A 22,455-nucleotide genomic window follows, 5' to 3' on the forward strand; every position below is an offset into this window, starting at 1 on the left:
CTGAGAGGGAAGGCTGGAGGCTGATATTGCTGGGCAAGCCAAGGAGTTTTCCCCCTGCTCTGGGGCTCCAGCAGAAATCACCCCAGTTTTCCAGCACCCCGTTGATGGGGAGTTGCTGTTGGTCCTGTACAATTCCCAGGGGATGGAGCAGCAAAGCAGCTGTGCACGGACGGGTGGCACAACTCACTCCATAAATACACACACTCTGGGACTGGGTGTGCAAACCAGGCTGCTGGGACAGGCAGAAAGGGCTTGGAAGATGCTTTGTCCGAGCCAGCAGTAAAAACCAAACATAAAAACTCACAGCCAGGGATGAGCAATTATCAGGGGAAAAGGCAGGCCACCAACACACCTGGATACCAGTGATTCAACCAGAGTTTGAGCCCTCCTCACCTCAACACGAGCCACCTACACTTCTATTTGGAGAGGAGAGCTGGGAGACATCCCCAGCAGCTCCTCGTGGGCAGCAAAGGCTTCTCCACCCAGTGCACCTCACTTAAACCCTTCCCTCCTAGCTGGGCTGCACTGGTCCCTCTGTGTGCCAGCTCAAACGATTTTAGAGCCTCTGGCTGGGCCAGGAAAGGCTGATCCATATTCCTGAGGTCTCGTTGCTATTCTGCAGCTTCAGCTCATTAGTGCTTAGGTGCTACAAGAGCTTTGGAAGTTTCTGGGTGAGACAGTTATTAGGGGAGGATTGAACACGTCTCGTACAAACCCCTGGCCTGGGTGAGCTCGCTAATTTACACTATCGAGCGACAAGGTGCCCACAGGCCACCCGCACCAAAAAAAACCACCCCTGTCCTAGATACGGGCTCAGCCACCATCTGAAAAAAAAAAAAAAAAAAAAAAAACAGGAAAAAAAAAAGGGAAAAATTAAGCAAAATAAATAACCTTCAGCCCCAGAAAACTGGCTGCATCATCACACCCCCTGCTAATCCATTAGCCAGCCCTCCTCCGCACACGGCTCTTAGGAACAGCGTGAGCTCCAGCTCAGGAGCTCCTGGAGAGAACCACCACGGAATGGAAGCACAGAAGGGTTTGGGTTGGAAGGGACCTTAAAGATCACCCAGTTCCAACCCCCTGCCATGGGCAGGGACAGCTTCCACTACCCCAGGTTGCTCCAAGACCCATCCCACCTGGCCTTGGACACTTCCAGGGATCCAGGGGCAGCCACAGCTTCTCTGGACAACCTGTGCCAGGGTCTCACCACCCTCACAGCCAGGAATTTCTTATGTGTTTCAAACCTTTATTTTCCCCTTTTCAGTTTGAACCCATTACTCCTTGTCCTACCACTACAGTTCCTGATGAACCGCCCCTGCAAAGGGCCAGTATGACCAGTACAAACACTTGCACTGTACTGGGGGAGCACACTGGGGTCTGCCCTTTTAGAGGGACTGCTCGTGTTACTGATGGGTAAGGCTTTATAGAGGGAGGGCCTTGTGACACGGCTCCAGCCTGTTACTTAGGCTAAGGAGAAGGGAGCTATGGGGGAGTGACTCAGCTGGAATAGGGGTACAGAGATGTGAGAGATGTGAGAGATGTGCTGCGTGACTGCCACACGTCCACATCTTGTCCACTTCGTGGTGTGTGGTGGTTGGTTGACTTGGGCTTGTTGTGCCTTAAAACCATGTACCCACGTAACCATGTTGTGCCTTAAAACCATGATAACTGGCTAATTGCTTTAAAAGCCCGGGGTTTTGGCCATGAAGAGCACTCCTTTGCACCTGCCTGGGGTTTTTGGCCATGAAGAGCACTCCCTTTGCACCTACCCAGGATCCCTGTGTCGCTCATTATCACAACATGCTCCCAACACGTGTTCTCAGCACAGGACAGGGAGAGCTGTTGGCTCTTCATCTGAGGAAGACTGAGCTGCTGCATCCCTGATGGTCCCCGTGCCCCCTGCCTGTGCTGGATGTGCTGAGTTTTCCCTTCTCTGCAGCAGGAGCTGTGTCCTTCTCACCCAGGTTTGGGCACTGCCTGTTCGCACCTTGTGACAGTCCCACGGGGGAGTCACCAGGCAGAAATAACCTCTTTTTGCCTCTGTTTGAGACAAATGGGGGAAAAAAAAACACCTTTTCTCCTAATAAGGGAACTCAAAGTGATGAATTTTCCACTTCTCCTGAAGTTCTTTCCTTGGAGGCACTGATGCATTTTTAATGGTCTCGATGTAGCTATTAAGCTGGTAATTGGAACAGAGCAGACTCCAGCTCCCAGCAGGTCGGGCCCCCTCTCCAAGCGTGTCCCCACACCACACGGATGGGTGTTCCTGGGGTCCCTGCTCTCCTCAGCACCGCTGAACCCCCCCCCCCCCGGCCCCATTTCCAGGCAAAAAGCATCGCCACCAAGATCCCGGTGCTTGAGGGACGCGGTGTCCCCGGCCTGATCCTGCCTGGAGAGGGCTGACAAGGAAAATACTTGGGAAGGGAGCTGTTTCCTTACTCCCAATCCCCCGCCAAACCTGCAGCTCCATCCCCCGTGTGCACGATCCCCCGGACCCCCCTGCCCTAATCCCGGCCGCGCACCCTCGAGGGAGGGCTGGGAGGTGCCGAGAGGGGGGGTCACAGCAGCTTGGGATGGAAAGGGGGGGCTCCGCCGGGTCCCACCGTCGGTGGGGGCTCATCCCTGCGGATCCCGGCTCATCCCGCCGTGTCCCGGTGATGTTCACAACGCGGATCCCGGCTCATCCCGCCGTGTCCCGGTGGATGTTCACCCCCCTGGGGCTGGCTCATCCCGCCGTGTCCCGGTGGATGTTCACCCCGCGGATCCCGGCTCATCCCGCCGTGTCCCGGTGGATGTTCACCCCGCGGATCCCGGTTCGTCCCGCCGTGTCCCGGTGGATGTTCACCCCGCGGATCCCGGCTCGTCCCGCCGTGTCCCGGTGGATGTTCACCCCGCGGATCCCGGCTCGTCCCGCCGTGTCCCGCTCGGTCCCGCCGGGTCCCGGCGCCGGGCGCTGCTTCCCCCTCGCGGCCGCGGGCAGCGCCTGCTGCCCCGGGACCCTCGACTCGAGGGGATCCCCAGTCCATGGTGAGCCTCCCCCTGCCCCAGAAACCCACAGCCTCACCCTCCTGCCCGGCAGCAAGAGCAGCAGAGCCCTGGGTAGCCCCCGGTAGCGCTCCCGGGGGTCCCACTCCGGGATGCTTGCACAATCCCGTGTTGTGCAAGCCCCAGACTGGAACCAGCGGCCCTCCACAGCCTCCTGCACCCCCAGTCCCAGGGGAGCTGCTCCAGGGATCCCATCCCAAGGGTCACAGCTTGTACAATCCCCAAATCAGGAGCAGCATCACCCCACACTATAAGGAGAAATCGGGATCCCCCTCCAAGCTGCTGCCCCAAACAGCCCCCAGCTGATGCTCAAACAGCAAGAGGAGACAAGCAGCAGGTTTGAGGGTGAATTTTATTGGAAACAAGGGTGGGGATTGAGGGGTACAGATCATTCCCAAAAATACAAGGGGAAAAGGGTTTCCCATGCAAGTCAAAATCCTTGCCCACCTTAAAGCCAAGCTGGTTCTCCCCAGGGAACTGCCACTGCAGAGGGAACGAGGTGGGACAGGGAAGCAGGGAAGTGAAAAGGGACATAGGATTTGGACAGGTAAGACCTGTGTTGAATGAAGCAGAGGAGATGGCACGGGGAGGTGTGGTGTGTTTGCCTCCTCAGCAAAGCCTCAGCTCATCCACAGGGGCCCAAGCCCACCCCGGAGCCATCTCCCCTGTGTTTGAAAGGGCAGAAGCTCCATTATCCAAACACAGAAATCAGGACTTTCTCCAGGAGGAGAAATGCAGAAAAAAAAAATTAAAAGCATGCAAAAAAAATTTTAAAAAAAAAATGAACACCATTTCCCAAAGCACCAAAAAAGGGTGAGATAAAGGGGGAAAAGGTTTAAACAAAGAGAGAAGGGAGAAAACCCAAAAGCTCAACTCCAAACAAAAATAATCCAAAGTAACCAACTATGAAAAAAAATACAATTGTACATCTCAGCAGCAAAGCTGTCAAACCAAGCAGGTACAGGTGAGTGTTGGGTGGTTTGCAGAGCAGGATGAGGAGGAGGGAGACATGGAGAACATCAATCACTTCCTTATTTTCCATCCAGAGGTGGGCTGGGGGTCAGGATCGAACCAAAGCTGAACAGGGTTTGTGCAGCTCCACCTGGGCTGGGTTCCTCAGGGTTTGTTGACTCAGGGAGGAGGGTCAGAGGGATGGCACAGGAAAAGCCTGGCTGTGTGATGCCTCAAGGGCTGAAAACCATTTGCCCCAAAGCAGCTTTCCCAGGAGCAGCTTGTGGGGATAGATGGTGTGGAGCACCCCAGTTCCCAGGCAGGGGGTCCCCAGCACTGCATCAAACCCTGGACTGCAGGAGGGGGGATAATGAATTTAAGGGGACATCATTCTTCATTGTGGGGGACCCTGAACACTAGAAATTCACCCTGAAATCCAGACCTCCAGGGCATGAATTTCAGGAATAACATTTTTAAAAGATTCAGTTAAAAAATAGATGCATTTCTTTAAAAAAGAAAGGAAAAAAAATGTAATCTTAGGCCAGAGTGTTTTCTAGTGACCCCTTCCCCACCTGCCCGAATTTAGCCAGAAAAATCTTATTACGCCAGATCTGCTGGCCACATAGACATCCACACATTCATCATTGATTTAAAAATATATAATATATATAGAGCACACATACACACACACAAATATATATTAGAAAAGAAAAAAAAATCCTTCGGAAAAACTCAATTATTTAAAAAAAAAAAGAAAAAAAAAAAACAAAACCAAAATCCACAGCCGGTGCGTTTATCCGTGATCATGTACAGTAGAAGCCAGAAACCCCTCCTGCTCCCCTGGCTCCTCGGGCTGGGAGCTTGGGGAAACACATCAGGTTTTCACAGTGGATTTGTCAGCAGAGAAGGAACTGCTCCTCCCTCCTCGCACACAGAAGGGCTTTAATTTATAGCGAGTTAGATCAAACCTAGGGAACACGTTACAAAGTCCATTATATATAGACAACAAATGTACAACTGTCGGCAGCCCCGGGCCAGTCACTGGGGTTTGGCTCTCGCTGGCACCCGCAGGGGTTGGGGACAGTTTGGGACACCAGGGGTGCGAGTTCAGCCTCTGGAACAGCGTCACAGTGCGAGGTCTGACAGCAGCTCCAGGCTGGCAAGCAGATGGAGCAGAGACTTCTCAGGGAGCCAGGCAAGGTGGAGGCAGCCAGGGCTGCGCAAGGCGTTGCCCGGGGCAGGGATGTGTCCTCCCAGCCCAGGGCCACAGGGAGGAGAGGCAGCCTGGGGCAGCTGCTGTGTCTCCATCACCTTGTGGCCACGAGGGAAGGGATGGATGCTGCCTGAAGTCCCACGGGCAGGCGTGGGGACAGCGTGGGCTGCAGCTTGTAGCACAGTGGGCTCGCGGAAAAATGCCTTTTTCCCCCTCCTCAAGAGAGCAGCATCGATTGAGGGAGAGGGATGCCCGAGCTGGTGCTGCCTCAAGGTGTCCTTGGTGTCCAGCCAGGCATTAAAACAGCCTCAGGTGTGAGCAGCAGCCCAGGGAGCCCCACGAGCCCCTAAAGCTGTGTGGGCCCCTGGGGGCAGAGAGCCAGGCACAGAGGGAAGGCAAGTGAGACCAGACTCCAGGGAAGGGGCTTTGGGCAGGCAGGAGAGGAGTGGGAGAAGCACAGCAGCACTGATTCTCTCTGTCTTCCCCCGACAGCAAAGAAACACAACCCCCTGTGCTGTGCTCTGGGTACTGGGGAGGGGAGGTGGCCTCTGGCATCCTCTGCCTGCCCAGGCACTGCTCCTCTCCAGGGTCCTCCTGAGCCTTCAGAGTCCTTGGCTTGGCTGGGAAGGTGTTGGCTTCAAAAGGCTCCTCCTGGGGGATTTTTTTCTCAGGGGATAGAGAAAAGAGATTTTGCTGGGGCCAGAGATGCCCCCAGGCCAGGGAGGTGGATTTGTGATTTGTGCAAAGCACTGTGAACTGCAGTCCTGGCTCGCTCTCCTGCCCTGCGGGGAAGCCAGGATGGAGGGACTGCAGGGAGCTGGGAGTTAGGAGTCTTCCCCGAGGATCTCTGTCACAAAGGAGGCCATGTCAGTCTCTTTGGTGTCGTGCAAGGTGAAGAAAGGGTGTTCCTGCCAACGAGATCAAAGACAACATCAGCTGACACCAAGGCCAAGACCCCAGGACATGTCACACAGCTGGAGGTGGACCCCACCCTCCTCCCCAGGCTCCCACGGACACCATTCTTCAGCTAAAAGATGAACTTTGGCATTTCTCAGCTCAGCCCCAGTGGGACACTCCACCTTGGCAGCTGTACTACCATCCTTCCAGGTCTAAACTCTCCAAGAGCAGATAGGACAGAGGGAGGAAACACCTGGAAACCCTGACCTTAACACCCATGAAATCAACACACCCTTCCACCTCTGACACATTACACCCATCCCACCCCCTGCCTGAAAAGTCACCCACATGTTGTCCCATTTCCCTGCTGGACCACTGACTTGAGTTTCAAAACTGGGAATGAAGACCAGCAGAAGCAGCTCTGCACTTACCATAAGTTCTAAATAGTTCATTCGCTCAGCTGGGTTCTTCCTTAAGCTGGAAGGAAAAAAAAAATGGGACAGAAAGGCTATAGGATCTTTTTCTTTTGCTGATCGTGGTCTGTCATAGGGGATCTCCCCTTCCCACCCAACATGAAATGCTTCCTGTGGGCTGCACCCATCCCTCTCCCTCTTTGGCTGAGCAGGTTTGAACCGCCAGCAAATCAGCCAGGCAGGTAACTGGGGAAGGACACCTCAGTGTTTTGGCACAAAAAGCACAAGCCAAGCAGCTCTGCAGTCTGTCCCACGCAGAGCAGAACAACTGGGAAGGAGAGGATATGGTTTCCCAGTACCTGCAGGGTGAGCTTGCCTTTGCCTGGCAGCACCCAGGGAGCAGGGGACACCCTGAGGGGAGCAGCTTCCCACAAAATCACAAAGCAGCTTTCACCCAGAGGCTGCCAGGGGTTGGTTCTGGTTTCACTGCCACTTTGCCAGAAAACACCAACATTTCAGCAGCAGCGACAGGAAAAGGGGAAGAGAAACCTCTGCATCTTCCAGCCAGCCTGGGTGAGTCAGGCTGAGAGCAAAACCAGTTTGGGCAGTGCTTCCTGCCATGCTGAGCACCAGGTACAGCGAGGAGGGCAGAAATGGGCTCCCAAGGGACAGCAAAGCCAGCCCCACGCTTCACTCCAACCCCTACGGATCAGGGCTCCTCCTCAGCCAGGCTGGGAGAGCCAGCAGTGCCTGCTGGAGCCTCACCACTGCGCTGTGAAGTCCACGAACTCCTTGGAGAAGCGTTCAGGGGGCAGCTGGGGCGAGGGCTCCTCCACCACCTGCTTGAGCTGCTGGAAGGGCGTCCCCCAGGACTCGTATGGGAAGCGGAGAATGGCCAGTTCAATCTGGGGGTGGAGGCAGGGCAACGTGAGACACACACCAAGCACAACCCCACGATGCTCAGCCAGCTCAGACTCAAAGGAAAACCCTCTTTCCTTACAAACCATTTTCAATTTGGGTCATACCACCTTTTTTTTTTTTAAATACAAAGACCCAGAGGCCAAAAATACTTCCTTTTGTGGTTGGTTCAGCATATTAATGCATTTACAGGAAGTCACGAAAGATATGTAAAATTGGATTATTTAAAAAGATAATAATAACAGCACACTGTTTCTGAACTGGCTTCCAAAGTACTCTGCTGGCCCTAAGGCAGCCCCTGGGCCTTGGGCTGGCACTGCATGAGCTAAACACACAAAAAATCCACAAACCCAAGAAAAATTAAGTGCTAGAATGTAGTTTTGCCAAAACCACCTCAATTATTGGGTTCTTCCTACAAGTCACCTCTGCTCCATCCCTCATTTAAGCAGGAAAAAGTCTGTCACAGCTTTTGGGTAGTCTCCTCATGCCAAGGATCAGTTCCTGTCTCAAAATGGGCAACAGAACCTTGAGACCTGCCTGGTAGGGTGTGATGGGATGGGAGGAATAACAAACCTGAAAGGACAGAGCCCAGTGTCCCTCCCTGCCTCTGGCTCAGGTCAGGGGAGCTCAGTTCCTGCTGCTGCAAAACTGAATGAAGCCACCAGCCTAGGAAGGCCTGGAATAGTCCTGCAACTCCACAAACAGTCTGGTCTGAAATCAATCCAACCCCTTCATAAAGAAAATAAACCTAAAAAACCCCAGGAGGAAGACCAAGAGGGAACCAAACATTCTGGGGCTCCATTCAGCTGCAGGCTGGCCAGCTTCCAGCAAGGTGTCCTCTCCCTTCCAGCTTTGGAAAGGTTTGGATATTCCATCACTCAGAGTCTCCCATCCCACAGCTTCCTGCAGCTCAGAGCTGATGACATTTCCAGTCAGCCAGACCAGCTCTGCACTGGCATGGGGACACCAGGGAGAAGGGCTTGGGTTTGGATGAGGCCACTGTGGATGAGACCACGCTGGGGAAGAGGGAATATTTACCAAAGCACAGCATGCACAAACACAGGGATGCAGCCCCCAAAACAAAAGCCACGGCTAAGAGGGCACAGGAAAAATTCCTGAAACTAATCTACCCTCAGAGAGAGAGAGTCTCCTGGAAAGCAGGAGCTGTTTCTCTGGCAGCATCCCTTGGAGCCAACAGCTGGGATTTCCTTTGTCTGCTGGCGCCAGAGGATCTCAGCTGCTTTCTGCAAGATCTGTTTCTTGCAGGAGGCAGATAAACCATCCCAAGCAGCTGCAATTTTGGAACTGAAAGCATTTCCCCTTCCTGTTGGCTGCTCTGAGCTACCCCGCAGGCAGGATTTGCTGCAAACCACACACAGCAGCTCTCACTGCAGCAGGACTGGAATCCCCTGCAAGGCTCTGGTGACATGGAGGGGTGAAGCAGGAAGGCTGAGCCCCAGCTGCAGCAAACCCTGCTCCACTGACCACCCCTCAGCCAGCAGGCAGGGAACTACAGAGCAGTTAAAAGCCAGACTCTTGGATACTCAGTGTGGATACTCATTGTCATCCTGGTACTTGCTGGGAGCCTGAATTCCCTGGGTAATTAACCTCATTGCCCTGAGCTGTCACACTCAAATTGAGTCCTGCTTGATGGGCACCCACCCAGCTGCCACTGCTCCCAGCAGGGGTACAGCCCCACCTTGCCCAATCCCCATCCCAACCCCGGGGCTGCAGATACAGATCCCAGCCCTTGGCCTTACCATTGTGATCCCAAGGCTCCAGACATCTGACTTCACGTTGTAGCCCTTCTGGTTCAGCTCAGGGTTTATTCTTTCTGGCTGTAACAGCAAAATGGGAGGTGTTACCACTCCTGCTTTCCCAGTGCAAACCCCACAGAGCGCATCTCTGGCTCCAAAAGCCAGCCTGGGTGGATTTCCCTGGCTCATGTCCCCAGGGAGGCAAGGTCTGAGGTTAAATCTAGCTCTGATGAAAGCCACATCTTGCTCCACACAACTCACATCAACTCTCCCTCTCTGCAGGAGAGTGAGACTTGCATGATCCCTGCCTCAGGAGCACACACTTCCCACAGGGATGCCGCAGATGGCAAAGGGAAATTCACACTGACTTGAGGATGAAACTGAACGACCCTGCCAAGAAAAGCCTCAGCACTTTCTATCCAACAAGGAGCAGTGCCACAACCAGTTTTGTATCCTTCTGCAAATGGAAGGGGCAGAGGGAGAGTCACTCTGGGATTAACACACAGAGCTGGGCTTCAAGGGGGGCTCTGCTGAGTCAGGGAGACCAGAGCACTCTTGAGTGGCTTTTATCTCAGGGTGGAGGTGGAACAGACTGATTTCTAAGCAGCAGCCTCTTACAGTCAGGGCTGAGGCTGCACAGGGTTGCACTTACAGCCATGTAGGGTTTGCAGCCAGCATCCATGGTCTTGGCAACAGAGTCCACCAAGTAACCACTGATCCCAAAGTCGCACATCTTCACGTGCCCCTCCTTGTTGATCAGCACGTTGGAAGGTTTCACGTCTAAAAGGAAATGCAAGAGAGGAAATTGGGCTTGTTCAGGGGTATTGAAGAGTCTCAGACAAAACAGGCAATTCCCTGCAGGCCTGGGAGGGAGCAGGCAGGCCCCAACACAGGGGAAGGGAGACAAAACCCCAGCAGTCTTATTGCAATAAAAGTCATCCACAGGTGAACTACAACCATGTCCTTAGGGAGAACACGTCCTGCCTCCAACCAGGCAGGTCAAAAGGTTGAAATCAAGTGTTGAGGAGTTCATCCCCAACTCCTTAGGAGAGATTTAAGTGCCCAGCACAGCTCTATCAAATCTTCAAAAGAGTTTGTCTCATCCACATCCTGATCTGTCCACAGCTACACAAGAGACTTTACCAGGATGGAGAGCAAGACCTGGGTGTTACAATTCCCATCTGTGATTTTGTAAGGTCTCCTTCAGTCCCCACTATGCTAAAACTACCCAGCCAGGAGGATTTGGGGATTTTATCTCCAAGAGCTGCCTTCAAGGCACTTCTGTACTCCAAGAGGGACAGAGATGCTCATAAAATACAGGTAGTGAGGAATTCTGTTGATACATTCAACCCTTCATCTGGAAAGGAGGAAAAGAACAACACCCTGCAAAAAGGGAAGCATCTCAGGAACAAGCATCTAGATCTGTTCACCACAGTCCCAAGCACCAGCAGATTCCACTTTAGGCATCCCACAGGGACACAGCACACCTGGAAAGGTGTCCCTCCCCCAGCCTATTTCAAGGTTGGATCTCCAGCCACATTCCACTAACCCCATCCAGCATTTACCTCTATGGATTACAGACAGTTTACTGTGCAGGTGCTCCAGAGCTCGTACAATCTGGGGATAAAAGAGTGAAAAAGCACCCATCAGTCACAGGCAGCAGCAGCCTCTCACTGCAAACACACCACAGGCCACAGGGGAGGCCTCCAGCAGGCTCAGGGCATGCACAAACCCATCTAAGGACCCAAGAGCCACTCACAGACACAGCCATTTTCCCCAAAATGTCTTCAGGGATGGTCTTCTTCTTCTCCAGTACTTTCTTGTAGAATTTATCTAGGGAAGTGTCCATGAGTTCCATGCAGATCCACACGTCACCCTGCGGATGGAGAGAAAGCAGCTGAGAGGGAATTCCCTGGAAACCCAAGGGAGACAAAGAGCTGGGCTGAAGAACACAGAGGTGTTTTGGGGACAGTTTGGTGCCTCCAGTGCAGTCCCACAGCCCCAGGTGCCCCCAGGCACCCACCAGGTCAGTACCTCACGGAAGAGGGCTCCGTAGAAGGTGACTGTGTAGAAGCAGTCAACTGTCCTCATGGAGATGTCCAGGTCCATCAACAACCTCTTCTGCTCCTGCGTGTTCACAGTGGCTCGGATCCTCTGAGACAAATATGAAACAAGAAGGGTTTGGTGTAGGTGGGGTAACCAGATAGCAGATATTCAAACAGTAGAAAATCAGATATTCAAACAGTAGAAAATCAGATATTCAAACAGTAGAAGACATTAGTAGATATTCAAACATTTGTTTTAGGCTGGCTAACTGGCCAACCTGCATGGCTAAAAGCAAGAAAAGCAAAAAGGCATAATTTTTTGATTGAGCTCCTTGAATCCCCCAGCCTGACTCAGGACCTGCAGTCCTGGGCCCAGGGTGTTTTATCCTTATTTTGCAGCCAGCAGCACCCAGGAGGAGACGCCCAAATTGCCTCTGCCAGACAGAGCCTTAACGAATGCCAACCCCTTGGCACGCTGTGCAGGGCCAGGCCAGCAGCCTGGACAGGCACTCTGACATCCCAGCCTCGCACTGCAGGCACCAATTCTGGATTTCCAAGCCTGTTACCAACCCCACCGTGCCCAGCCAGTATCAGCAGAGACCCTCCGCTGGCCAAACCACACCAGGAACTCCAGAGGCTGCCAAACCCAGATAAGCCCGACCTCATTTTGCCACAACCAGTGGAGCTCAGCAGCTCCTCTGCTCCCTTGGGGCTGCCCCTGCTGATCCCCACCCCACCCAGGTGTCCTCACCTTCACGGCCATGATGGTGCCGCTCTGCGCGTGCCGGACCTTCTCCACCACGCCGTAGGCCCCACGGCCCAGCTCCGAAATGGTCACCAGGTCATCAGCTTCCACCTCGAAGTTCTTCAGGGAGAGAGGACAAAATGGCATCAGGGACAAGCACCTTTATCAACAAGGACATCAGCAACACTGTCAGCTCGCTCGTGCAGAGCGTTTCAAACAATGGTACCTACAGGACTCCAGAGGCACCACGCTTTGAGAGGATGGGGGTATTTTTGGCTCTGTTGAATCACAGCCCAAACCTTCTCACCCCACACTCACCAGGGTTCATTTAATTCCCCCTCTGCAGCTGGAGATCAGGACTTTCATCCTTTAAGCCCAAGGAACGTTGCCACTAGAAAGGGCACCAAAGGTTGGTGCCTCTCTGCCTGCGGGGGATTACCCACACAAGGGTATTTCTGCAGTTGCTGAACTATTTGCAGGATTTTAACAGCTCCTGTGCCAACATGGGCAGCAGTCAGGAGCCTCCACCATAGCTCCAAACTCCTGTGTACAGCCAGGGATCCCTCACCTCTCCCCACATCCCAAAAATCACCAGTCACAAATACACCTGTGTGTGTCTAACAACACCTGTGCAAAGCCTCTCTCAGATGGGGTGCACACAGCAACTCCATTTCTAATTATCAGTGAATTCAAACAGGTTTTACCCACTTTCAGTACCTTCTCCTACCACCAAAAAGCTGCCAGCAAGGTAAAACCTGAGTTAACACCAAGAAAACAACTCCTAAGTACTGCTTCAAGCTGGGAAAAAAACCATGGCCAGTGCTCACCCCAGCGAGTGCCTGACACTGCAGGGAGCCAGCGAGCTCCTGCACAAGCCACAAACAAGTTTCCCTGAAGACACGTTCCCCTGTAATTGCTGGCTCTGCTGGGCAGGGCACGAACCGAGTGACACACGGGCTATTTTTGGACGCTGCATTCATCGCTCCTAATAAGTCACAGGCCTCCTTTTAGCCAGCCTTTATCCAGCCTCCAGTTTTCCTCCGGTCTCAGGGAACGAAAATAATACCAGGATGCCAAACTGCCCCAGTGGCCACAAAGGCAGCGAGGGTGGGAACCAAGCACGGCACAGCTCCGGATACGGTGCCTGCGAGCTACGCCCTGAGCAGGGAGAGAGGAAACGGCCTCTGGCCTGGAGCAGCCAGGCTGGGACGTGTGGCTGCCAGGCCCCTGGCCAGCACTGTCCCCTCAGCAGCAGCCACCAGGTCTGCCCGACCTTCCTGCCAGCCCTGGCTCCGCCGGTTGCAGCCAGATGTGGCTGCTGATTGCAGCCAGATGTGGCGGGCAGGGAGGGCTGTGCCTGAGCTCAGCACTGAGCCACGCTCTGCCCAGCACAGGAGGGTGCTGGCCCTTTCCTGGGCAGGACGTGGGTCCTGAAATGAGGAGAGCAGGGCTGAGGGGACACGTCCGACCTCCCACCAAGGGCAGCTGGCAGAAGAGCAGTGCAGGCTCGCAGGGGCCTCCAGGAAGGAGCTGGTGGTGCTTTTTGGACACGTGTTCCGCAGTTGTTCCAGGTTATTGTGTTTTTCCTTTCCTGGCATTTGCCCCGAGGCTCCCCCAGAAGCTGGCAGTTCCCAGCACGCTCCAGGAACCAGTGCTGCCCTGCCCAGCAACAAGAGGTGATGGATGCACCCACGGAGCCCTCCCAGGACAATGGGATGCATGGCATGGCCTGTGCACATCCCAGGCACCCGAGGTCACCACCCACCTCCACTCCTGAAGCTGCACTTCTGCCCAAGTCCTCTTCTCCATCATGTCACTCCAAAATACCCGGGCCAGACCCTTCCTGCAAACACTGGAGCAGGCAAGGAAGTGACTCTAGAGTTTTCCCTGGGCTGCAGCACTGTCCCCTTGCACACACAGTACCCAGGCTGTCACAGAGAGCATCTCTCCCAGAGCTCTTGCTACACACGACACCAGGCCCAGAAAACAGCACAGGCAGCAGGACCGTTCCCTGGACCCTGCCAAAGTTTCCTCTCCTCAACCCTAATCCTTGCACTGAGGCCAAGGGACCCAGATCCCATCAGCCAAGCCACCTCCCAGCCTGGAAGGGTCCAGATATAGGGCTGATCCAATGCAGGGTATTTTTAGCTCGTTTGTGAACAGCTTCTGCAGCCTCAAGAGAGCCCATGACAAGAGAACGAAATAAAAGAGAGACAGTGGCTATTTCCAGCAGTGTTTTACATCAGGTCACTAGGAAAGACTTTTGAGAACCAGAGAGAAACTTTGTGCCCAGCTTCTCCTGGGCCTCAAGCAGCAACACAGACCTGTGGGTAGGCAGGATAACGGGACTTTGTTAGGGGCAGTCTGAGAGCTTGGTGAGGCCACCCTCATTTAGGACAGATGGGTTGGATCATCCAAGAATGGTTTTGATTAAAAGCTGTATCCCATGAGGCTGCACTCCTGGTCTGACAGGTTGCAAGGCACAATCCATAGAGCTCTCCATGCCCAGGGAAAACCAAACTGGAAGAAGCAAAAAAAGCAACCCCAACGACACGTACTTTATCTCCAATGGTAATGAACGTCCTGGAGTCCAAGTTCCTCGGGGGCCTGCAAGAAATGAGACAGAGTCAGGAGAAAGCCCAGCTTCATTCACCCTCTTGGCCAGAGCCAGGTTTCACAATCCTTTGAGCACTTTCAGCTGCTGCTTTCCCTCCCGTGCCTCGTTGTAGGTTCCAACCAGCCCCCTCCAAACACCCACAAATGCTTTAAATCGTGCCAGTAACGCCTCACCCCACACCCACGAGGCACAGAGAGAACCCTGGGGAGTCAGCCAGGTGAGACATGCACCAAACCACCAGGCTGTGAAACCATTCCTGCTCAGGAGGGGAGCCTGAGGAGCTGAGATGAGACGTTTTTGTGGCAGAGCAGCTCAGCTGTCATGTTTTGACAGGCAGGTGTTGTACCAGCACAGCCACGTAGCCCGAAACGCACGCGAGGGAACAACAGGTAATTCCTCCCCTGTGAGTCATTTGTGTACACTCTGCTGCCTGCTCCAGGCAGGCAGAGCAGGCAGCACTCTGGTGTCACCCTTTGCACAACACCAGGCAGGTGAAAGTTGTCCTTTATGGCTTTTTTCCTTATTGCTGCCCACTTCCCATTCTGAGCAGCACGGTACTTTTAGAGCCACCATGAGTGTTCTGCCCCTTGTGCTTCACTTCTGGGCTCTCCCCATCCCCTGGGAGCTTCTAAAAAGGAGAGATTGCCCAACTGGTTTCGTCTCAGTTCCCATTAGAGCAGCCTCCAGCCTCAAGGAAGTACTTTGGGCTCTGAGCAAAAGCCTTGCACTGCGCAAATATTTGCACTGCAGCTTGAAAAGCAGGGAGAAAAAGAGCAGTGGACAGCTTGCACCAGCCTCTGGGCATGCAAAGCCCTGCAGACTCCAGCATGAGGCCTTCTCCAGGGGAAATTCAAACCCTGGCAGGAGCAGAGACAGATGTGCCCATGGGGGAAGGAGGTGGTTGTCACAGGCGGGGCAGGGCTGTGCGAGGCTGCGCAGCATCAGTGGGAGAGCTCCCCTTCCTCCCCCTTTCTACCTGGGGTTTTCAGCAGTGATATTTCCCTTTTGGGGACTCCACTGCTCTCCTGGAGTTCTCTAGAACAGGTTTCTGGAGCAAACAAGGCTCAGCAGTGGCGATGCAGCCCGAAGTGTTTTGGAAGAGCACCATGGAAGTGGAATTTTAGCCGTCTGCTCTTTGTCAAACCGAGCACTGCTACCCTGGGCTCTCCCCCATGGCATAACAAGCATCAGCAGCTCAAAGCAAACAGGGCAGGGAGAAATTCCAGTGCCCTGAGATACTGCTGGGCACTGGCCCCAGCACCAAGCAGCACAACAGTGCAAGATGTCTGCGTCCTCCTTTTAGCAGGGTAAGGAGCTGCAAACAACTCAAACTAAACCTGATACCCAGGTCAGGTAAAACACTCCCCACCCTTTGTGCCTCTGGCTTCTGTCATGGTCCAGATACCATCACCTCTTCTCTCCCCCTGCACTCAAATTCTTCCCCCTTCTTCCCTCAGGCAGATTCACTCTCTCTACCACATCTTTGCCCTTTGGCACTGGCACAGCCATGGCAGAAAGACTGAGGAGAGCTCCCCAGAGGATTCTGAGTCTTTGCCTTTAGGACTTTTCCTATCAAACAGGCACCTCCCAGAGCAACACACGCTGTGCACGTGTCTGCACACACGTGTGCAATTCCTTCTCATCACCCACGAGCCCCAGCTTAAGAGAAAATAATAACTCTGCTGATTTTGGGAAGTCTTCACAGGCCATTCCCCTCGAGGAAGTGCCAAATCCAGCTCTGGAGAACCTCAAAGCAGCAGAGATCCTTACGTTGTGTTGGCCACGGGTGGTTTGATGGGGACGCATGTTATCCTCAGATCCCGCTTCTTCTTGCCTTTCACTGGAAGAGAAGATGCACACGTGAGCAAATGGATTTTTGCTGTTTTCCTTCAAGCACCCCCTTCCCAGCAGCCACTAGGCAAGGAATGCACGGCTTGGACCCCTCACCATGGCCAGCAAAATGCCAAGAAGGTCACAGTGACCACTTGCCCAAAATTTCAGGCAAGAGCCAGAGCACAAGTGGGTCTCAATGACAATGTTGAACACTGTTCTGTAGAAATAGCCAAGGGTGCACTAACAGACCATTTTCCAGGTCTTGCAGCCAAGCACTGTACCCCAAAAGTGCTCTTTACCCTTCATGGCTATTAACAGTCCCTTCTCTTTGGGATTTAAACCCTTTCAGGGGTGAAAGCTGCAATTTCTGCTGGGCACTTACCTGGTTTGTGTGGCTCCAAGGATCCTTTGGAATCTGAAAGAGAAAAACGAGACACCAGCTCACCTTCATGCTCCAGCCAAACCAGAGAGCAGCCCTGTACCCCTCATGGCTCATGGACACAGCAGAGCTCCAGGAGAGGGAGGCAGCTGGGCTTTAGGAGCACAGCCAAGCCTGGCCCCATCCTCGTTTCTCCAGCCACAAGAGGTCCCCATGCCATTAGTGATGTGCAGGGCTCCCAAAAAAAATTCCCTGTCCAGAAGCTCCTTGACCCCCAGGGCCCCAGCCCCAGCCTGGCCTTCCTGGGAAGAGCCAGAGCTGGATCTGGCATGGAGGGCAGTGACCATGAGACATCCAGCAAAAATCCAACAAAAGCACTCCAAAATCCAACAAAAGCAAGGGGTTAGTCCCAGCAGGAGAGGGGACACCCAATCCACAACAAATGGAAAACAGGGAAAAAGCAGACATGAGCTGACTGTCAGCCAGCAGTGAACCCCCCACAAATCTGGGCTTGCACAGGCTGAGGCACCAGGACAAGGCACCAGCAGTGACTGGCAAGAGGATGCTCTTGTCCCCCTGCTCCCAACTCCAAACATCCCTGAGATAACAAAACCCACTGCTGCAGAGGGAAACGGGGCTTGGGCAGGGCCAGAAACCTGCAGGTGAAAATTCCATCCCGGCTCCCTGGGAAAATAAACTGACCCCAAGGGGCTGAAAGTGCAGCAGCTGAGAGCATCGAGGTCCTGATCCCCCCAGCAGAGACAAGGGGGCAGCTGCACTTTGCAGCTAAAGCTGCTGTGGCTGCACAGAGCTGGAAGATCCATTAGCAAGCAGGAATATCAAGGTGTGCTGCAGGCATGGGGCTGGGAGCAGACAGCTCAGCGTGGCCTTGGACAGCCTTTCAAAACAGCTCCTACCTGCCTGGCTGCTGGGAGCAGGCATGTGGACAAAGTCCAGCACTCCAAAGGCTGCCAGGGAAGGGAGGGGAGAGCAAGGAGCTGGAATTTCAGGAGACAGCACCGTGCAACAGCTCCTGCAGCTGCAGCAGGACAGAAGGGAGATACATGCCCAAAATGTCCCCAGCACTGACAGCCCCCAGCCCTGTGCCCTGCCAGCTCCAGGACAAAACAGGTGCCTGGGACTCTGCCTTGTCCTTCCTCAAGTGCAAACCTCACTGAGGCTGTGGGTTAAAGCTGGTCTGCAACATACTGCACAGGTCCCACCTGCAGGACCAGCAGCATCCCTCCCAGCTGAGGGAATCAGCACAGATCAGTCCACGCCCCCACCTTATCTGCCACTTTTCCTGCATCAGAGCTGAGCCATAAACTCCAAGACCAGCAGAGTTTCCATGATGTGAACTTCCAGCTCAGTGAAACCAGCCAAGGAGCCACTCCACCCCAAACCGATCCCGCTCGGATGGAAACCACCTGACCATGTCAGAGCAGTCACAAGTTCTAATTTGTGAGCCTGCAGAGTTTCCCTTCCCCACTGCCCACCCAACAGGGCTGGAAGGGGCACTACAAACAGCTCCAGACTCCCACTGATGGCACTTGGCAAAATACCCAGTGCAGCAACGACAGGAGCAAACACAGAACAGAGCCAGAGGAAAGATGCTGTCGTGGGTTCACCAGTGCCTCCCCTTCCCACTCCCAGCCTCTCGCTACTCAGTGTGGGAGGCCAAGAACAGAATCTAGAAACTGGGGTCCCCTGAGTCCTTCTGCACTCAGCTGGGAGCTTGCTGTGGGCACCCATCCTGTGCCAGGGGATGGATTTAGCTCTGTGCTGAGCGTTTCACCCCCAGGAGCTGCTCCAAAACTCAGACTGGTCTCTGCTCCACACACAGCCCCCTCCCCCAGCAGTTACCAGCCAGACCTCTACAGGAAGGCCTGAAATCCCCCCATGCTGGCCGGGATTCTGCTCCATCTGTTTGCTCTCCCTCTCCCCAATTGCCATAGTAACCCCGCAGAGCCGGCACAAAGCGCCTTCTGTGCCACCAGCAGCTCCCCTGGCACCGCGGCCGTGACTCACAGGGCAGCAGCAGGGTCCACAGGCGCCCAGGCAGGATGGCCTCAGCCCTTCCTCAGCCCTTCTGGCTGCAGGACCGAGGCTGGAGGGAGCTGGGAGCACCCAGTGTGGGGTTGGGAACCACAGTGTGCATTGTCCAGCAGAGCCCAAGCTTGCAGGCAGGATCTGCAGCATGGGATATCAGGGCGGCAAGGGACACAGAGGTTCCCTGTTCCAAACCCCCTGCTCCGTACAGGAGAGTCTTTTGATGTGCACTGGCCATGAACTCTGCTGTCACAGGCACCCTGCACACTTCCCTGTACTCCCAAACTACCACCTTTGACTTCCCAGAATCAGCAACCATCCCTTTCCCAGCCTGTCCTGCTTAGCCCCAAAAAGCATTTCCTAGCTCCAGTATGAAAAAGCATTGATTAAAACAGAGATATTATACCACCACTCCCAGACTCTGCCTGGGCCAGCTGTGAAGGGCAGAAAACCTAGCTCAGCCCATTCCTGCAGGAATAAAATCACCCAGGATGCTGCCCTGCAGCTGGGAGCTGAGGCAGAGATTGGATTCATTTGTTACAGCTCTCCTAAAATTTGACATAAGATTTCCAGCTCCCAAAAGCTGGCCTGAACAACTACTTGCTGCAAGCTTCTCCCACTGCTTGTGGCACCAGAGCCTCTCCCCAGGGAGAGCCCATGCCCCATTCAGGGTGAATGAGAATGCAGGAAAAACCAGGGGAGGGAATAAAAGAAAGGGAAAAAAAGAGAGAAGCGGAAAAGCAGTGGGATGGGCATGACATGACCCTGCAATTCAAGCCCTTCAGCCCCCGCAGGCAGCTGCTGTCAGCTCCTTCCCACTGGAGAGTCCCTGGCACTGTCTCTCCTACGCTTGAGACTCAGCACAATCCCCCCCCACATTTGGGATCCCGCGAGGGTCGGTGCAGGAGGAATTGCTAGAATGTGCACAACTGCTTATGTCACCTGAAAATCCTGGAAACGCTCCAGTTTCCCAGGGCACTGGGCTCTTGCAAGAGGGGTGTCTGCAAGCACAAGTTCCCCTCAAGAGATCCCTCTGCAAAGGCCAAAAGGCAGCAGCAGGACAAGGCGATCTGGGGACATGTCCTGGTTATCCCTGCAAGCTCCAGGGCTCTGCTGCCAGCCCCGAGCCCACGGGATGGCAGGGCACCATTCTGGGCACAGGAAAGGGCTGCCAGCCACACACACACACAGCACAGTGCCCTGCACCCAGGCAAGGGAAAATTAGCTGACAGAAGTTCCTGGTGCGGATGAAATTGCAACCCACGTGATGCTGCAGGCACGTAACTGCATCCTTTATGCTAAGAAAGGAACCATTTCCTCCTAAAGAGAAAAAAAAAAAAAAAAAAACAAAAAAGCCCAACGAGATTTTTTCTCATGTTATAACCACCACCAGTTAAGAACCACCAGACATTTCCTGGAACTGCCTAATTCAACACCGGAATCCTCATTTTTGCCACCACCAACTTCAGCCCTATTAAGCTGCACCTCTCCTCGGGAGGTTTTTCCTTCCCACTCTGCTGGCGTGGGCGGAGAGAAATGAAGAGGACAATCTAAAGAACTGCAAATAAAACTATTTGCCTGAGTCGACCTTTGAAATTAAACCTCACCACTGCCTCCCCAGGGCTCTGGTTGTAGCCCCAGGTGAAGTCCTGGGCACGGGAGGCTGCTCTGAGAGCTGTGCTGCTTTGTTAGTGCTGGGGGAAATGTTTTGGATGCATCCTGGTTCTCCTCGATCCAAGGAGGAGAGTCAGATGCCATGGATAGGGCAGAAGGCTGGAGGGTGGATCCCAGCCCTGCTGCAAATAAAGAGCTGGAACAAAAAAGCGTGAAGGAAAAAAAAATTTAAAAAAGAAAGGAAATAAATTAAAGGCAGGGTGCAGAGCAGAGAGGGGAATTTGGGTGCTTGGTCACGAGAGCCAGCTCCTCACAGGCACAATTTGTGCTGTTTTCCACTGTTGGGAGTGGAAAAAGCTATCCATGGAAGTGGAAAAAGGGCTCTCAACCTGCTGAGAGCCATCACTCATCAGCCAGCCGAGGTGCCGCTGCAGAGGGGCTCCCGCGGGTCAGCGCGCTCCACACTTCTGCAAAACTGCCAGCCAGCAGCAGGAAAAAAACACGCTGCACAAAAAGCCCCTTGCAGCCCCAAAACAGCCTCTCAGCCTGTGCTGAATCAGAGCTCCCGACTGCTGGGGCCGTGGGCACCCACCTTGCCCATGCAACAGGCAGGGACAGCCATGGAGAGCTGCTGGAAAACCCTGCGTCCCAGGAATGCAACTCAAACCAGAGCCAGAAGCCAGCTTCACCCTCTGCATATTTTCCTTCAGACATGCTGGATTTGATTTTTTTTTTTTTTTTTTTACAATTAAGACGCCAGAGTTTTAACCCCACAAAACATGCAACTTTTCCAGTGCTTTAAAAATAGATCCCCAGCTGCAAAGACCGACCCCCTGCCCAAGCCAGGAGAAAGAAAACCGCGTGGATTGACCCCAGAAAGTTACAGAGCCCCTTTTAGCACCAAAACCAGCCCTTTGCTCTCCCCCACCACGTGTTTTGGAAATTGCAACATCTACCTTGCTTCTTGTCCATGGTTTCCCAGAAATGAAGAGCAGCGCCGGCACGCCTGGCACAAGAGAGGGATGGGGGCGGACTGGAGGAGGGAGGGGAAAAAATTCCCGCAGGATCCAGCGCACGGCACTTCTTGCAAGCACCGATGATTCTTTTCAGTGGGAATGCATGGCCCCGAGCACCCGCTGGCTTCACAGAGCCCTCCTCGCCGGGCGTCCCCAGATCCCAGGGGTCCCCAAGGCTGGGAGCAGCAGCGACGGCAGGCAGGGGGAATTGGGGAAGGTAGAGCCGCGTTCCCTCATCGGCAGCTGCCGAGGTTGGCCGGACTCGGCTCCGATTACCCTTGAAAGCTCAACAGTTGTAAAAACTGCAGCAGAGAAATAGCAGGTGACGTCAACAGGAAACTGGTGGGGAGCCAAACTCCAGCTCCGGGAGCTGCTGAAGCGCTGGATTGCTACAGTGCATCCCGGTGGGACACGTTCTCTTCCCACTAACTCAACCATTCCAAGCCAGCCCGCAGGCCCAGGCATCCCACCGGAGTGACCCTTGCTCCAGGACAGCCCTGGCACCAACCAGCAGAGCCAAGGGGAGTCCAGGCTCGCTGGTTTGGGCACCAAAGGGGCGCTGGGATGGAAAGAGGTCACATTTCGTTGTGCTGCAGGTGACACGTTAATTGCTCCGCCACTAACAACTATTACCACAACAAATAGTAGAAATATTGCTCCATGACAATGCCAGCTCAGAGCTCAGCAGCTATTCCAGGGTGACAACCGAGATGGCATCTCTGGTAGCAAAATATAAATTGCTGCATGCACTTGGCTGGGAAATAGCGAGGGAGAGTGGGAAAATAAAAGCATTCATTTCTCTGCAAGCACGTGCAAGAAAAGCCGTGGCCAAGAATTGCTGCTCTTCCCCTTTCCCTCAAAACCGCTCCAGCAGAAGCCAACGTTGATGTTCCTGATCAAAGCCAGGCTCAGCTCTGACAGGCTGCAGTTTTGTTTTCGATTTCCCTGTCAGCCTGGAGGGGA

General features: G+C 54.0%; 1 protein-coding gene across 3 annotated transcripts in view; it reads right to left on the reverse strand.

Moving 5' to 3' along the window:
• Positions 1–3,379: 3,379 nt before the first annotated feature.
• MAP2K3 (mitogen-activated protein kinase kinase 3) overlaps positions 3,380–22,455 on the reverse strand; it is a 30,644-nt gene continuing 11,568 nt past the window's right edge. For 2 of the 3 annotated variants that reach the window (XM_053991890.1, XM_053991892.1), the window contains 12 exons: positions 16,817–16,849; positions 16,372–16,441; positions 14,543–14,591; positions 11,991–12,104; positions 11,229–11,348; positions 10,954–11,070; positions 10,760–10,811; positions 9,847–9,974; positions 9,198–9,275; positions 7,285–7,424; positions 6,538–6,583; positions 3,380–6,117 (listed from right to left, as the gene is read on the reverse strand). In XM_053991890.1, the coding sequence (XP_053847865.1) occupies positions 6,034–6,117; positions 6,538–6,583; positions 7,285–7,424; positions 9,198–9,275; positions 9,847–9,974; positions 10,760–10,811; positions 10,954–11,070; positions 11,229–11,348; positions 11,991–12,104; positions 14,543–14,591; positions 16,372–16,441; positions 16,817–16,849 (1,031 nt within the window). In that variant the 3' untranslated portion in view covers positions 3,380–6,033. Of the gene's footprint in view, positions 6,118–6,537; positions 6,584–7,284; positions 7,425–9,197; positions 9,276–9,846; positions 9,975–10,759; positions 10,812–10,953; positions 11,071–11,228; positions 11,349–11,990; positions 12,105–14,542; positions 14,592–16,371; positions 16,442–16,816; positions 16,850–21,432; positions 21,771–22,455 lie in introns of those variants that run through there. The other variant, XM_053991889.1, reaches the window with a different exon arrangement.

Source organism: Vidua macroura, chromosome 16 (genome assembly GCF_024509145.1).
Source record: "Vidua macroura isolate BioBank_ID:100142 chromosome 16, ASM2450914v1, whole genome shotgun sequence".
Lineage (NCBI taxonomy): Eukaryota > Metazoa > Chordata > Aves > Passeriformes > Viduidae > Vidua > Vidua macroura.